General features: G+C 39.2%; 1 protein-coding gene across 2 annotated transcripts in view; it reads left to right on the top strand.

Annotated features, from left to right (window-relative positions):
• The window catches only part of DLG2 (discs large MAGUK scaffold protein 2), a 1,451,407-nt gene that overhangs the window by 398,855 nt on the left and 1,036,193 nt on the right, over positions 1–16,359 (top strand). The window contains exon 2 of one of the 2 annotated variants that reach the window (XM_021686448.1): positions 10,099–10,260. In XM_021686448.1, coding sequence (XP_021542123.1) covers positions 10,099–10,260 — 162 coding nt within the window. The remainder of the gene's footprint in view (positions 1–10,098; positions 10,261–16,359) is intronic. The other variant, XM_021686449.1, reaches the window with a different exon arrangement.

Genomic DNA, 16,359 nt, shown 5'->3' with positions numbered 1-16,359 from the left:
AAGCAACCAAACTGCCCACCTACGGACAAATGAATAAACAAAATGTGGTGTGTACATACAATGGAATATTATTCAGCCTTAAAAAAGGAAAAAAATCTTGTCACATGCTATAGCATGGATGAACCTTGAGGACATTATGTAAAATGAAATAAGCCAGTAATAAAAAGTTAAACACTGTATGATTCCACTGATATAGGGTATCTAAAGTAGTAAAATTGATAGAAATAGAAAATAGAATGGGTAGAATGATGGTTGCCAGGGGCTGTGGGATGGGAAAATTGGGCATTGCTATTTAATGGCTATAGAGTTTCAGATTTGCAAGATGAAAAAGTTCTGGAGATTGGTTACACATTAGTATGAATATACTTCATATTACTTAACACTTAAACATGATTATGATGGAAATTTTTTATGTGTATTTTACCAGAAATTTTTTAAAAAGATTTTTTAAAAACCTAGAAGTAATGATATGTTTATATTCATTCCATGGTCTTGAGGTAGGAGTGGTGCAATGAAAGAGTTCAGAAGTAATGGGGACTCTGCTCAGGTAGTAGTGTTGAGGGGTAGCTCATAGTATAAGGAAGCTTGAGCTCTGTCCTGAGACTAAGTGGGTTTAAAGAGAAGGACTTTACCAGTTTGTCATTTCAGAATGCTGCCCAGTGCAGGGTAGAGGATGAATGGGAAAGAGCAATGTCAGTGGCAGTCTGCACAACCCAGGGGTTCCTTGGATGAGAGCTGATCAGAACCTGAATGTAAGCAGTGATGGTGATGAGGGATGAGGATGAAGTAGACTCAAGAATTATTTAAGATATAAATTAGTTAGACTCAGTGAATTCTTAAATTGGCAGATGGGAGAGTGAAAGATAGGATGGAGTTGACTGACTCCTACTTTTCTGTCTCAGGTGACTGCATAGATGGTAGTATCTCCCTGAGAGAGAATTGAAGGGGGTGGTGGCTGTGGAGGACAAATGTGCTAAAAGCCAGAGGCACTAAAATGGGCACATGTTTGACATTATTCCACTCCCAATGAACACATAATTGATCAAGAACAGATGTTAAACTTGATCCCTGTTTCTGAGGCAGATTACCTTCCCAAATTATTCATAGGGTTAGGAAAACAGAAGTATGGTAGTTTGCAGTTTACAGAAATGCTCTAACAGCATTTTGTTGTGTGCTCTCAATGAACTGCTTTCTACCAAGCTGCCAATTCAGTCATCAGACTTGGGCTTCATCTCCTTATGGGAAAGGAGGAGGGGCTGATGATAGAAATAGGATTCAGGTTCACATTATGTGGACAGGGTTCCATCTCTGATGCCCACTAGGTAGGTGACCCTGGGGAAGTCTCTTAACCTCTCTGAGAATTAGTTTTTCTCATAAGTAAAATGGAGCATCATAAGTAAGAAGAATTACAATGGAAGAAATAGATGATAGTCCTTTGCAAACTGAAGGCAAGATACTGTTTGTTTTAAGTTTTGTTTTGCAACTAAGAGCGAACTTGGAAGATTGCAGAAAGCCTCCCTGGAAAATACAAGTAATTATAATCAACTCATGAGTATGAATGGACAGCACATTGAATTACCAACCCTGGGTGTTTCTTCTTGTACTATCAGATTATGAGTCAGACTGAGAGCTGATGTCCAAGAAATCGTATTTTTCACCTTCAAAATGAAAGAAACATAGCATGATTTTGTAAGGACATGTTGTTAATAACCCGATGTGATAAAAATAACTGCTGGTAATAACAATAATGAGGTATTGGGAAGAGGTTTACACAGCACAGTTAAGCTTGAGTTGGTGTGTTACAATGATATTTGGATATCTGCCCCTAACACCCCCGTGCCATTCACAGAACAAAGGCAAAGCAAGGCAAGCTAACACTTTATTAGCTGGGTTGGGGGTGGATATAGAATGTTCCCATTTTTTTCTCTCCCAGGTAGACTGACAGCCTTGAAACAATGGGACTCTAAAGGCACAGCTCCCAAGGGAAAGGGGGGAGCAGTAAAAAGAGACAGAAATATATTCAAAAATATTGAAGATGGAGACTGACTCCATGGTCAGGCCTGTGCTCCATCCCTATTCCTTGTCCTGATCCTTTTCCTCTCTGTCAGCTCCCTTAGGTCTGCTTTGAAGACTTAAAGGTAACTTTTGCCAGAGGATGCTCTTTTTGTTACTGGCATGTAGAAAGAAGATGATAAAAGAGGAAAGGGATCAAGAGAGAAAGAACTACCACTCCTTTCCCTTCAGAGAATCATCTGAATATAGGCAGACGCTTTGCCTTGATTTTTTTTTTTTTTGCCTCAAATTAAAATGCAGGTTTATTTATTTTTTTTTTTAATTTTTTTTATTCTTATGCTAATCCCCATACATTACATCATTAGTTTTAGATGAAGTGTTCCATGATTCATTGTTTGTGCATAACACCCAGTGCTCCATGCAGAATGTGCCCTCCTCAATACCCACCACCAGGCTAACCCATCCTCCCACCCCCCTCCCCTCTAGAATCCTGTTTGTTATTCAGAGTCCATCGTCTCTCATGGTTCGTCTACCCCTCCGATTTCCCCCGCTTCATTCTTCCCCTCCCGCTACCTTCTTCTTCTTCTTTTTTTTTTCCTTAACATACATTATTTGTTTCAGAGGTACAGATCTGAGATTCAACAGTCTTGCACAATTCACAGCGCTTACCAGAGCACATACCCTCCCCAGTGTCTATCACCCAGTCACTCCATCCCTCCCACCCCACCCCGCACTCCAGCAACCCTCAGTTTGTTTCCAGCAATGAAGAATTCCTCATATCAGTGAGATCATATGATACATGTCTTTCTCTGTTTGACTTATTTCACTCAACATAATACCCTCCAGTTCCATCCACATCGTTGCAAAGGGCAAGATCTCATTCCTTTTGATGGCTGCATAATATTCCATTGTATATATATACCACTGCTTCTTTATCCATTCATCTGTCAATGGACATCTTGGCTCTTTCCACAGTTTGGCTATTGTGGACATTGCTGCTATAAACATCGGGGTGCACGTACCCCTTTGGATCCCTACTTTTGTATCTTTGGGGTAAATACCCAGTAGTGCAATTGCTGGATCATACGGTAGCTCTATTTTCAACTTTTTGAGGAACCTCCATACAGTTTTCCAGAGTGGCTGCACCAGCTTGCATTCCCACCAACAGTGTAGGAGGGTTCCCCTTTCTCCGCATCCCCGCCAACATCTGTCGTTTCCTGACTTGTTAATTTTAGCCATTCTGACTGGTGTGAGGTGGTATCTCATTGAGGTTTTGATTTGGATTTCCCTGATGCCAAGTGATGTTGAACACTTTTTCATGTGTCTGTTGGCCATTTGGATGTCTTCTTTGGAAAAATGTCTGTTCATGTCTTCTGCCCATTTCTTGATTGGATTCTTTGTTCTTTGGGTGTTGAGTTTGATGAGTTCTTTATAGATTTTGGATACTAGCCCTTTATCTGATATGTCATTTGCAAATATCTTCTCCCATTCTGTTGGTTGTCTTTTGGTTTTGTTGACTGTTTCCTTTGCTTTGCAAAAGCTTTTTATCTTGATGAAGTCCCAATAGTTCATTTTTGCCCTTGCTTCCCTTGCCTTTGGCGATGTTTCTAGGAAGAAGTTGCTTTGGCTGAGGTTGAAGAGGTTGCTGCCTGTGTTCTCCTTTAGGATTTGGATGGACTCCTGTCTCACATTGAGGTCTTTCAACCATTTTGAGTCTATTTTTGTGTGTGGTGTAAGGAAATGGTCCAGTTTCATTCTTCTGCATGTGGCTATCCAATTTTCCCAACACCAATTGTTGAAGAGACTGTCTTTATTCCATTGGACATTCTTTCCTGCTTTGTCAAAGATGAGTTGACCATAGAGTTGAGGGTCCATTTCTGGGCTCTCTATTCTGTTCCATTGATCTATGTGTCTGTTTTTGTGCCAGTACCATGCTGTCTTGATGATGACAGCTTTGTAATAGAGCTGGAAGTCCGGAATTGTGATGCCGCCGGCTTTGCTTTTCTTTTTCAACATTCCTCTGGCTATGCGGGGTCTTTTCTGGTTCCATACAAATTTTAGGATTATTTGTTCCATATCTTTGAAAAAAGTGGATGGTATTTTGATGGGGATTGCATTGAATGTGTAGATTGCTCTAGGTAGCATTGACATCTTCACAATATTTGTTCTTCCAATCCATGAGCATGGAAAGTTTTTCCATTTCTTTGTGTCTTCCTCAATTTCTTTCATGAGTATTTTATAGTTTTCTGAGTACAGATCCTTTGTCTCTTTGGTTAGATTTATTCCTAGGATTCTTATGGTTTTGGGTGCAATTGTAAATGGGATCGACTCCTTAATTTCTCTTTCTTCTGTCTTGTTGTTGGTGTATAGGAATGCCACTGACTTCTGTGCATTGATTTTATATCCTGCCACTTTACTGAATTCCTGTATGAGTTCTAGCAGTTTTGGGGTGGAGTCTTCTGGGTTTTCCACATAAAGTATCATATCATCTGCAAAGAGTGAGAGTTTGACTTCTTCTTTGCCAATTTGGATGCCTTTGATTTCTTTTTGTTGTCTGATTGCTGTGGCTAGGACTTCCAATACTATGTTGAATAGCAGTGGTGATAGTGGACATCCCTCCCGCGTTCCTGACCTTAGGGGGAAAGCTCTCAGTTTTTCCCCATTGAGAATGATATTCGCTGTAGGTTTTTCATAGATGGCTTTTATGATATTGAGGTATGTACCCTCTATTCCTATACTCTGAAGAGTTTTGATCAAGAAAGGATGCTGTACTTTGTCAAATGCTTTTTCTGCATCTATTGAGAGGATCATATGATTCTTGTTCTTTCTTTTGTTAATGTATTGTATCACATTGATTGATTTGTGGATGTTGAACCAACCTTGCAGCCCAGGGATAAATCCTACTTGGTCATGGTGAATAATCCTTTTAATGGACTGTTGGATCCTATTGGCTAGTATTTTGGTGAGAATTTTTGCATCCATGTTCAGCAGGGATATTGGTCTGTAATTCTCCTTTTTGATGGGGTCTTTGTCTGGTTTTGGGATCAAGGTAATGCTGGCCTCATAAAATGAGTTTGGAAGTTTTCCTTCCATTTCTATTTTTTGGAATAGTTTCAGAAGAAGAGGTATTAATTCTTCTTTAAATGTTTGGTAGAATTCCCCTGGGAAGCCATCTGGCCCTGGGCTTTTGTTTTTTGGGAGATTTTTGATGACTGCTTCAATTTCCTTAGTGGTTATAGGTCTGTTCAGGTTTTCTATTTCATCCTGGTTCAGTTTTGGTAGTTGGTACATCTCTAGGAATGCATCCATTTCTTCCAGGTTATCTAATTTGCTGGCATAGAGTTGCTCCTAATATGTTCTTATAATTGTTTGTATTTCTTTGGTGTTGGTTGTGATCTCTCCTCTTTCATTCATGATTTTGTTGATTAGGGTCATTTCTCTTCTCTTTTTGGTAAGTCTGGCCAGGGGTTTATCAATCTTGTTAATTCTTTCAAAGAACCAGCTCCTAGTTTCGTTGATCTGTTCTACTGTTCTTTTAGTTTCTATTTCATTGATTTCTGCTCTGATCTTTATTATTTCTCTTCCCCTGCTGGGTTTAGGCTTTATTTGCTGTTCTTTCTCCAGCTCCTTTAGGTGTAGGGTTAGGTTGTGTACTTGAGACCTTTCTTGCTTCTTGAGAAAGGCTTGTATTGCTATATACTTTCCTCTTAGGACTGCCTTTGCTGCATCCCAAAGATTTTGAATAGTTGTGTTTTCATTTTCATTGGTTTCCATGTATTTTTTTAATTCTTCTTTAATTTCCTGGTTGACCCATTCATTCTTCAGTAGGGTGCTCTTTAGCCTCCATGTATTTGAGTTCTTTCTGACTTTCCTCTTGTGATTGAGTTCTAGTTTCAAAGCATTGTGGTCTGAAAATAGGCAGGGAATGATTCCAATCTTTTGGTACCTGTTGAGACCTGATTTATGACCTAGGATGTGATCTATTCTGGAGAATGTTCCATGGGCACTGGAGAAGAATGTGTATTCTGTTGCTTTGGGGTGGAATGTTCTGAATAGGTCTGTAAAGTCCATTTGGTCCAGTGTGTCATTTAAAGTCTTTATTTCCTTGTTGATCTTTTGCTTAGACGATCTGTCCATTTCAGTGAGGGGGTTGTTAAAGTCCCCCACTATTATTGTATTGTTGTTGATGTGTTTCTTTGCTTTTGTTATTAATTGCCTTATATAATTGGCTGCTCCCATGTTAGGGGCATAGATATTTACAATTGTTAGATCTTCTTGTTGGATAGACCCTTTAAGTACGATATAGTGTCCTTCCTCATCTCTTATTACAGTCTTTGGTTTAAAATCTAATTTGTGTGATATAAGGATTGCCACCCCAGCTTTCTTTTGGTGTCCATTAGCATGGTAAATGGTTTTCCACCCCCTCACTTTCAATCTGGGGGTGTCTTTGGGTCTAAAATGAGTCTCTTGCAGACAGCATATCGATGGGTCTTGTTTTTTAATCCAGTCTGATAGCCTGTGTCTTTTGATTGGGGCATTGAGCCCATTTACATTCAGGGTAACTATTGAAAGATAGGAATTTAGTGCCATTGTATTGCCTGTAAGGTGACTGTTATCGTATATTGTCTGTGTTCCTTTCTGGTCTATATTGCTTTTAGGCTCTCTCTTTGCTTAGAGGACCCCTTTCAAGATTTCCTGTAGGGCTGGTTTTGTGTTTGCAAATTCCTTTAGTTTTTGTTTGTCCTGGAAACTTTTTATCTCTCCTTCAATTTTCAATGACAGCCTAGCTGGATAGAGTATTCTTGGCTGCATATTTTTCTCATTTAGTGCTCTGAATATATCCTGCCAGTCCTTTCTGGCCTGCCAGGTGTCTGTTGATAGGTCTGTTGCCAATCTAATGTTTCTACCCTTGTAGGTTACATATCTCTTCTCCCGAGCTGCTTTGAGGATTTTCTCTTTGTCTATGAGACTCGTAAGTTTTCCTATTAGATGTCGGGGTGTTGACCTATTTTTATTGATTTTGAGAGGGGTTCTCTGTGCTTCCTGGATTTTCATGCCTGTTTCCTTTCCCAAATTAGGGAAGTTCTCTGCTATAATTTGCTCCATTATACCTTCTGCCCCTCTCTCTCTTTCTTCTTCTTCTGGGATCCCAATTATTCTAATGTTGTTTCGTCTTATGGTATCGCTTATCTCTCGAATTCTGCCCTCGTGATCCAGTAGTTGTTTATCTCTCTTTTTCTCAACTTCTTTATTTTCCATCATTTCATCTTCTATATTACTGATTCTCTCTTCTGCCTCATTTATTCTAGCAGTTAGCGCCCCCATTTTTGATTGCACCTCATTAATAGCCTTTTTGATTTCTACTTGGTTGGATTTTAGTTCTTTTACTTCTCCAGAAAGGGTTTCTCTAATAACTTCCATATTTTTTTCAAGCCCAGCTAGTATCTTTAAAGTGATGATTCTGAACTCTAGATCTGACATCGTACTAATGTCCGTATTGAGTAGGTCCCTGGCAGTCGGTACTACCTCTTGTTCTTTTTGTTGAGGTGATTTTTTCCATCTTGTCATTTTGTGCAGAGGAGAATAGATTAATGAGAGAACAAAATGCTAGCAGAGTAACAATGTCCCCAGAAAATATACTCTAAACAAATCAGAAAAGACTTGAAGCAGTGGGAAAAGAAACGGAAAGAGAGAAAAAAGAAAAAGAAAAAAAAGAAAAAGATAAAGATAAAAACAAAAACAAACAAAACAAAACAACAACAACAACAAAAAAAAAACCAGAGTGTGATCAAATATGATCAGGCTGGTATATAGATCAGTGCCACACACTAGATTTGGGGTGTATTTTGGTCTTTTAGAAGAAAGTGCCTCCCAAAATTTTAAAGAAAGAAAAACTTATATATGTACAAAAATAAGGGTTGATATGATGAAGGGATGGAATATGACTGTAAAGATGGAAATTATAAAAAATTTTATAAAAGGAATTGATAAGAAGTTGTTTGAAAAAAGAAAGAAGAGGATTTTAAAAAAGAAAAAAAAAAGGGAGAGGATGTGATCAGGCAGGGGAATAGAAAACACCATATACTAGAGATTTAGGGTATATTTTAATCTGTTAGAAGAAACTATCTCAAAATTTTAAAGAGAGAACAACTTATATATATAAGCCAAAAATACGGGTAACTACTATGAAGCGATAGAATATGACTCTAAAAATGAAAAATAAAAATGTTTTTTTTAAAAAAAGGGATTGATAAGATGTTGGTTGAAAAAGGGAACAAGAAAAATTCAAAAAGAAAAAAAAAGAAAAAAAGACAGTTAAAAAAAAATTAACTTTGAAAGACTAAAGAATCATGGTAAAAAAGCCATGAGTTCTATGTGCAGTAGTCCCCTAGAGCTGGAGTTCTGCTGTTCTCATTGATGGGTAAACTTGGTCTTGGCTGGCTGTTCTCGCTGATCTTCTGGGGAGGGGCCTGTTGCCGTGTTTTCCAAATGTCTCTGCCGGAGGCGGAATTGCCCCGCCCTTGCCCCCTCTGGGCTAAGTAATCTGCTCAGGTTTGCTCTCCGGGGCTTTTGTTCCCTGCGAGCTTTCGGTACAGCTTTGGAGGCGGAGAGTGAAAATGGCGGCCTCCCAATCTCCGCCCCAGAGGAGTCAAGAACTCGGGGCCCTGCTTCTCAGTGAGCCCCCAGAGAAAAGCCGTCAGTCACTCCCGTCTCCCCGGTCTCCAGCCGCACTCCGTGCTCACCCGGCCTGTGACCGCGCGTTTCTATCTCTGGCACCCGACCCCGAGTGGGGTCTCCAAACCCAGCAGATCCCTGCGGTGCACTCCCGTGTGGCTCCTCCCGCGGGAGGAAGGTGAGTCTCCCCGGATCTGCCGCTTGTTGGGTCCCTCCTGGAGGAGCAGGGGCCCGACTGTGCCGGGGATCACAGTTTATGGCAACCCCGAGCTGAGAGCCGGCGCCTGGGCTCCGCCTCTGCAGCCGGCTTCCCTGCTCTGTTACCTGGGAGCTCTGCCACACTCAGGCACCCCCGGTCTTTCTGTGACCCCGAGGGTCCTGAGACCACACTGTCCCGGAGGGTTCCACCCCTCGCTTAGCCACCAGAGTGACGTCCCTCAGCGGAGCAGACTTTTAAAAGTTCCGATTTTGTGCTCCGTGGTTCTATCACTTGCCAGAAGCGTCCGCCGGAGGCCCCTCCCCCGCCATCTATCCTCCCGAATATCGCCTCGGATTCACTTCTCCGCACGTCCTACCTTCCAGAAAGTGGTCGCTTTTCTGATGAGAGAGTTGTTGCTCTTCTTTTCTTCGATCTCCTGTTGGGTTTGTAGGTGTTCAGAATGGTTTGATCCCTATCCAGCTGAATTCCTGAGAGGAGACGAAATCCAGGTCTCCTACTCCTCCGCCATCTTGCTCCACCCTCTGCCTTGATTTTTGAAGTTCTTTAGATGGAAGCTCCATCTCCAGAAATTGTGATCCTTTGTCCCAGAATCTGAATAACCCAAATCATTACTCCTTCTCTTTGGGTATGAAAGGGAGAGAAGATTGTTTTCCTTTTGAGGCCAACACAAATAATGTGGGTGGCAAAAATTTTTCTTCATTTCCAAGGGAACTTTAGCCTTTCACAAATTCTGAAACAAAATTAAGTTTCCTGAATGGAATGTATCAGAAGTCTGTTTTATTGCTCAATACATTTTTTTTTTTTCCTTCTCCATCCTTGACCTAGAAATTTTAGCACATACTTAGGTACTCTAATCATTTGGAGGAGGGCTTCCTCATCTATTTAGGTAAATAGTCCCAGTCTCATTTCTTATCACCCTTCTGTAGCTTAAAACAGAGATAGTACGTATCAGGTAAAAACAAGTCATCAGCCTTGGTCAGTATTGAGGTTTATTTAGTGTTCACTGTTGAAGTTGCTTATGGTGACTACCAGAAGAGTCTGCAGCAAAGCCTCTTTGGTGTACTTGTTATCTGTTTGGTCAACAATAGGTATGCACTGTGTCCTGTAAATGAAGTTGGAATATGAAGTTCTCAACTGTACCCTTTGCAAGCACTAATGCTTCTGTTGTTCTCTCTTGTCTTTTCTCCTAGAAGTATCGATATCAAGATGAGGACGCTCCACATGATCATTCCTTACCTCGACTAACCCATGAAGTAAGAGGACCTGAGCTGGTGCATGTATCAGAAAAGAACCTGTCTCAAATAGAAAATGTCCATGGATACGTCTTGCAGTCTCACATCTCTCCTCTGAAGGTCAGTTAGACTGTTCTCAGAGCTGGCGGCGAAGGGAGATGTTTGTTGATCTGATTAAATGAGTCTCTCTTAAAACACTACAGTGGCCCATGGTTGCTGAAGGGTCTTTCTGTGGTTTGGAGGCTTACCTGGAATTTCTGATGCAGGAGGTTGTTCTTGCAGTTGTTTGAATGTCTGGGAACTCTTTTTAGTTGCTAAGAATGGGCTAGGGAAAGAGCAAGGAACAAAAATTGAAAGGGAAAATATGGTAACCACATATTTAGAAAGCACAGGAGTACATCAAGATTTTGTTCAAATGCTACCTCTCCACCTCTATTCCTGGTCCCAGGTAAAACAAAGGAAGTAAGTATAACATGTTAATACCAAATGATCGCCTTACCATGTAGACTGATCAAAAAACTGTGTGAGTTGGCTCATCAATACCTCAATTTTATACTACCTTTCTTTCTATTTGGTGTCATACTTTCTGACACTTTCTACCTTTTTTCTTTAATTTTTAAACAATTTCTTGATAAATGGTATTTTCACAAACAAAGGACAATTAAGTGAGAGGATTTTTCTGTGCTCTTTGGTTGCAAATCACTCTTTTTCTTTGCTGATGCTCTGGGATTTTATGCTTTGGATAAAAGCTCATAAATGTTGATTAGAGTTAAAAAAAAAGTGGAACTAGAATCAATGATATAACAGAAGTGAATGTAGATGAAAAACAAAACAAGACAAAACAAACAAACAAAAAACCCCAAAAAACCCTACTAAAATAACTCTTTATTGCTAAAGAAAATTCATTGTTTATTTTGTTAGCCAGAATATTCACTTCATCACCACTTCCATATAGCTGTGTCACAGTAAAAAATAAAGCCATAAAGGTGGTCCCAGTGCCTTCTGGAATCTTATACTTTCTAAGACATCAAAGAAAGGCTAAATTATGCTCTAATGTAGTTCTGAAATTTGGCACATGTTAAATACCCTGGCATCCTCAAAATGTTTTATCAAATAACTAGCTCCATTTACCACCGATTAATTCAAATATTAGGTTGATTGTCAAATTCCAGTAAATATGTTATAATATGTAAAAATATGCAAACATTGTACCACTAGAATTCATTGTTTAGTTCTTCCCAGAGTCTTTTTCGAAATCATTGAATGACTGATGGAAATGGGCATGTTTAGCCTGGAAAAGAAAAGATTAAGGATTGGAGGACAAGGGATTTCCCTTCTTACACTTGAAGAGCTGTGATGTGGAAAATATTGGTGTCACCCAGAGAGCAGAAGCAGAGCACTGTGGATGTATATTTGGGATCATTGTAAGACCACAACTCCCGTCAGTTAGAGCTACCCTAGACAGGTGTAGACTAGTTCAGGAAGCAGCATTTCCCTGTTCCTAGAAATCTTCCAGGCCTGGCTGACAACCTGGTAGTGGTATTGTGGAAGGGATTCCTTCAGCAGGAGGGTACACAAAATTGTCTCTAAGGTCCAGTCTCACTCTAGGAATCAATGATTCTAGTCTGGGGTCCGATGAATACCTTCCTTCTTTAAACAAATGTTCATGTTTGCAAACAAATGCTCATCCTGACTGTGTGTGCTGACCAGTAGAAATTGAGAAGGGACAGGGGTGGGAGCCTGGATTTCATTAAGAGTATTTAAATCTTCACTCTTTTCTTTCTCTTCTTTCTTTTTCCTCTTTTCCCTTCCTTCCTTCCTTCCTTCCTTCCTTCCTTCCTTCCTTCCTTCCTTCCTTCCTTCTTCCCTTCCCTTCCCTTCTCTTCACTTTTCTTTTCTTTTCCTTTTCTTTCTTTCTTTCTTGAAATCTTTGTAAGAACCCTCACAGAAACTCCCTTCTTTTCTCCCTACTTGTCTTTCTTCCTTTCCTAGCACATTTTAATTAGCTCTAGAGCATAGCTCCCAAAAGCTGCAAACTGAGTAGGTTCATCAAGGTTAGTCTAAAACTAGCCTGGTTATAGTAAACAAATGAACAAATAAACAAAACAATAAAAGTGTAATAGGATCTTCATTTTATATGTTAAGTCTTAAGCATATACATGCTATTATAATTGTCAAAATATCTACAATTTGGGTGGTTACACCATGTGTTATGTTACTTACTGCTTCATTTGGAAAATGTCTATTAAAGTTAAAGGAAAAGTTAGCTTTTTCTGAAGATCGCATATCAAATATAAAGGACTCTTTCCCATTTCCCTTTATCCCTTGGCTTCCAGGAATTTCAGAATTAAGTATCTTCAATTTTGGTGGTTCTCCTTAGCTTAGGTTTTATGTTTCTGTTTCTCACTTCTGTCTCATTTCTTATTATCTTTTTGTAAAAATGATTTATTGGTTTTTACAGTTTTATTGTTGTGACATCTTCTACTGAAGATACCCCATGTCAGTTTAAAAGTGGTCATTTATGAATGATAAACCCCTGATAGGAAACATTAGGGAAGGAATATGTTTCCCATCCTTTTTGGAATCACCAGTGTATGGTGTGACCCCCAAGGTATTGTGAAGAGGAAGGAAAAATAAGTCAATCCGGGATTTCTGCACCTAGGCTGTGAAGTAGCAATTTTGGAGCCAGGACTTTTTCCCCATGACAATTCAGAGGTGTTGTTTATGCTGAACAAGATATGCTTTTAGATTGTCTTAATGAACAAACTGTGTACCTTTCTTATGTCAACAATAGTGATAGGGATAAACAGACACAATTTTTCCAGAAACACACACACACACTGATGTGTAGAGTTTGCCAGTTTCATGGTGTAAATACTCCCACCATGGCTGAGTTCAGGCTACCAACCTGAAGCCCCTGACTGCATTCGGAAAAAAGAAGCAAATGAGGCTTTACAAGCCAATATGATTGGCTCCAGCACAGGCAGCCTCCAGCACATGCATTTTTGTAGAAATAGGACACATTTCCTAATCAAGTTGTTAAGGGATTATTATATTATCACAGTTCAAGTGTTTGGAAAACCTGCCATGATTAAAATCTAATGTGTTATTTTCTCATAAAGGAAGCCTATTAGAGTCAGAGAAATGCTAAGAAGGTACAAATTCTCAATTAGAACTGGCCTATTTTCAACTTGTTTGCTCCTTTGATCTGTCTGGTCCTCTTGGGTCAAGCAATAAAAGAGGGAAGAGTGAAGAGGCAAAACCCACAATCAGATAATGCCCCCTGAATCGTACTTCAGAGTCAATGCAGCTCTCTAGTATTAATTAGAAATTTACATATGGCATGCCTGAGCAGAGTATGAGATTGCTGGATAACAGTTGAAATGCCTCACGGAGCAGGCTCTGAATCATTAGCTGAGCAATCTTATTGTTGCAGGTTTGACAATCGTTTCTTCCATCACCACTTATCACTGGAAGCCTCGGTTCTAAGATTCATCTGCCTTTGGTACACACCCGCCGCCTGGCTGATAGATGGGCTTGCTTAGCCTGCTTTCATTGGAATGCCTTGGCCATTGTGAAGTATGGGGTTAGGAGAAATGCAATTTTCCAGTGAATTCAACAGAATTTTTCTTTGCCTCAAGATGGGGATGCTTTCTCTTCAGATGCTACCTAGAATCTTCCACAAAAGAAGCTGGCTTATAATAAAGCACGAGAATTTTCTTTTCAGTTTAGGTCAATTCCATAATATTAATTGGGTCTCTACTATGCACATCATAATAGGTGATGGGGAAACCAAGGGCAGTAAAACATGATTTTACATATACTTATCACTTTCTTAAAAGACCTGAGCTCTAGTTATTTATTACTTATTCTCACTCTGCATCAGGAATTCACATTCCTGAAGCTTAGGTACTGTGAGACCCCAGACATTGAGCAAAGTACTCTTTACAGAGTATCTGTTGAGAGAGAGAGAGAAGGAGAGACAGAACAGGAGAGGGAAGGAGGGAGGAGGACAGGCAGGCTTATTTTTAAGAAACTGGACTTCAGAATACCTGGATTTCAATCCCGGCCCTTTCATTCAGTAGCTATGTGACCTTGATCAAGTTAACCTCTCTGTCTTAGGTTCCTCATTAGTAAAATGGAAGTAACAGTAATATTTATCTCATAGGATTTGTGTACTAATTAAATAAAGTAATGTATGTACACTGCTCAGAAAAAGTTTGGCACATAGTAACCACTCACCAAATGTTGTTTTTGATCTTATTATTATCATCATTAGCCAGCTATCATGACAAATACTTTTAAGTCACTTCCTTCATTTATCTCATTTTACCTCTACAAGATTATACATGATTATAAGTAGTTCCCTCCAATCCAAGAACTAGTAAATAGGAGTGCAAGTATTTGTAACTCAATTCAGGTCTCTCTGGATCCAAAGCCTGTATTCTTTTTTTTTTTTTAAGATTTTATTTATTTATTTGATAGAGTTAGAGAGAGCACAAGTAGGCAGAGCGGTAGGCAGAGGGCAGAGGGTGAAGCAGATTCCCTGCTGAACAGAGAGCCCGATGAGGGTCTCCATCCCAGGACCCTGGGATCATGACCTGAGCCAAAGGCAGTCACTTAACGAACTGAGCCACCCAGGTGCCCTGAAAGCCTGAATTCTTTATCACTCCTGTGCTACATCACCTTTCTCTAAACTCTTCTATTTTTAAAGAGATCGCAGATTCAAATTTTCACTTATTGGGTCCCTGTATGTAAAAGGAGAAGGTCCTTTTTTCATATGGCCTTATCCTTAAAAACAGTTATTAAGCAGATATATAAGGGAGTGAGTAAGAAATATAGTTTTCTAAGTGAGAGCCAACAAGAGTTGTGATAGATGGGAACTTTATGAGGAAATAGAAGGAAAATAAGTTCTATCTGTAAAATACCTCAAATCACCCAGTGGTAAACTCCCAAGGGAATATGTTCTCTCTGCTCCTGTGACCAAAAACAAAACAAAACAAAACTAGTATTTCGGAGCTAGTTCCCTTTGAAAAATCCTTTGATATTGTAAGAATGTGTATCTTGACAGGAGAGACACTTTATCTTGAGCATTTGAAGAATTTTCTTCATTGAGATATACTCCTCACAGTAGGTGCATCTGTCATTGAAGATTCCAAGTAAGTCCAGCCAACCACAGCCATCATGTTTCTTCTTCCCGGGACCTGGCAAGACCTATTTCTATAATTTTTACTTTGTTATTCTTTTAAAATGTTCATTCTATATATGCTTAATTTTATAAACTATCTTACCATTTTCAGAAATAGGCAGAGTAAAAGTTACACGTTCAACCACAAATTAATAAAGGAAGAAAGCTCTATTTCATGTTAACAAGACATTTGTTAGACCAGAAATCCAGTTAGTTGTCCTAATTCTACTTTTCTTCATAACCATTGGCTTTGTTTTAATAAATTTACTATCAACATTACCATCATTATATGAATATCATCACAGTCAAGTTTTGTGTTGGTTTTGTTCATTATTATGTCCTTAGTGCTTCAACAAATACTTGTTGGATTAATTATTTGTAAATAGCAATATGAACACTCATAAATAAGCACCTCCTGTGAGATTGGTGATATTAATATCAAAACAAGCAAGAAGTCAAGGTGCAGACGTCTTGTTTTCCCCTTTCTGTTGTCCTCTTTTCCCCGACCTACTCATCACTGATACAGAATTTCATCAACTTTAAAGCTAATATTTCCTCCTGTATTACATATCTGAAATATGTCCTGAAATAAATGGCATCTCGCAACTAAAATTGGCACCATCTCCTAGGGTACATAAAAAAAAAAATTCTGGGTATTGTGGAGGGCACGTTCTGCATGGAGCACTGGGTGTTATGCACAAACAATGAATCATGGAACACTACATCTGAAACTAATGACGTAATGTACAGGGATTAACATAACAATAAAAAATATGGTCAAAAAAATAGAAAAAAAATTCTGTGTCTTACAGTTAAAACAATCTTAGATTCAATGACTATTTACAAGGAAGATTAAAGCTGTTTTTCATAGATTGGTGTGAATGTCTTTAAGCAGATAAATATGATTTTCTGCCAGAATAAACACTTCTAGAAGCGTTACTGAAAAGTCAGGATATGAGAGGTTAGGATATACTTCTATACCCTTGGACAACCATGCGTTTGTTGAATATATATGGGAAAACAGTGGAGAA

The sequence above is a fragment of the Neomonachus schauinslandi genome, chromosome 11 (genome assembly GCF_002201575.2).
Source record: "Neomonachus schauinslandi chromosome 11, ASM220157v2, whole genome shotgun sequence".
In the NCBI taxonomy this organism is placed as follows: Eukaryota; Metazoa; Chordata; class Mammalia; order Carnivora; family Phocidae; genus Neomonachus; species Neomonachus schauinslandi.
This window is presented reverse-complemented; position numbering and strand designations above follow the sequence as displayed.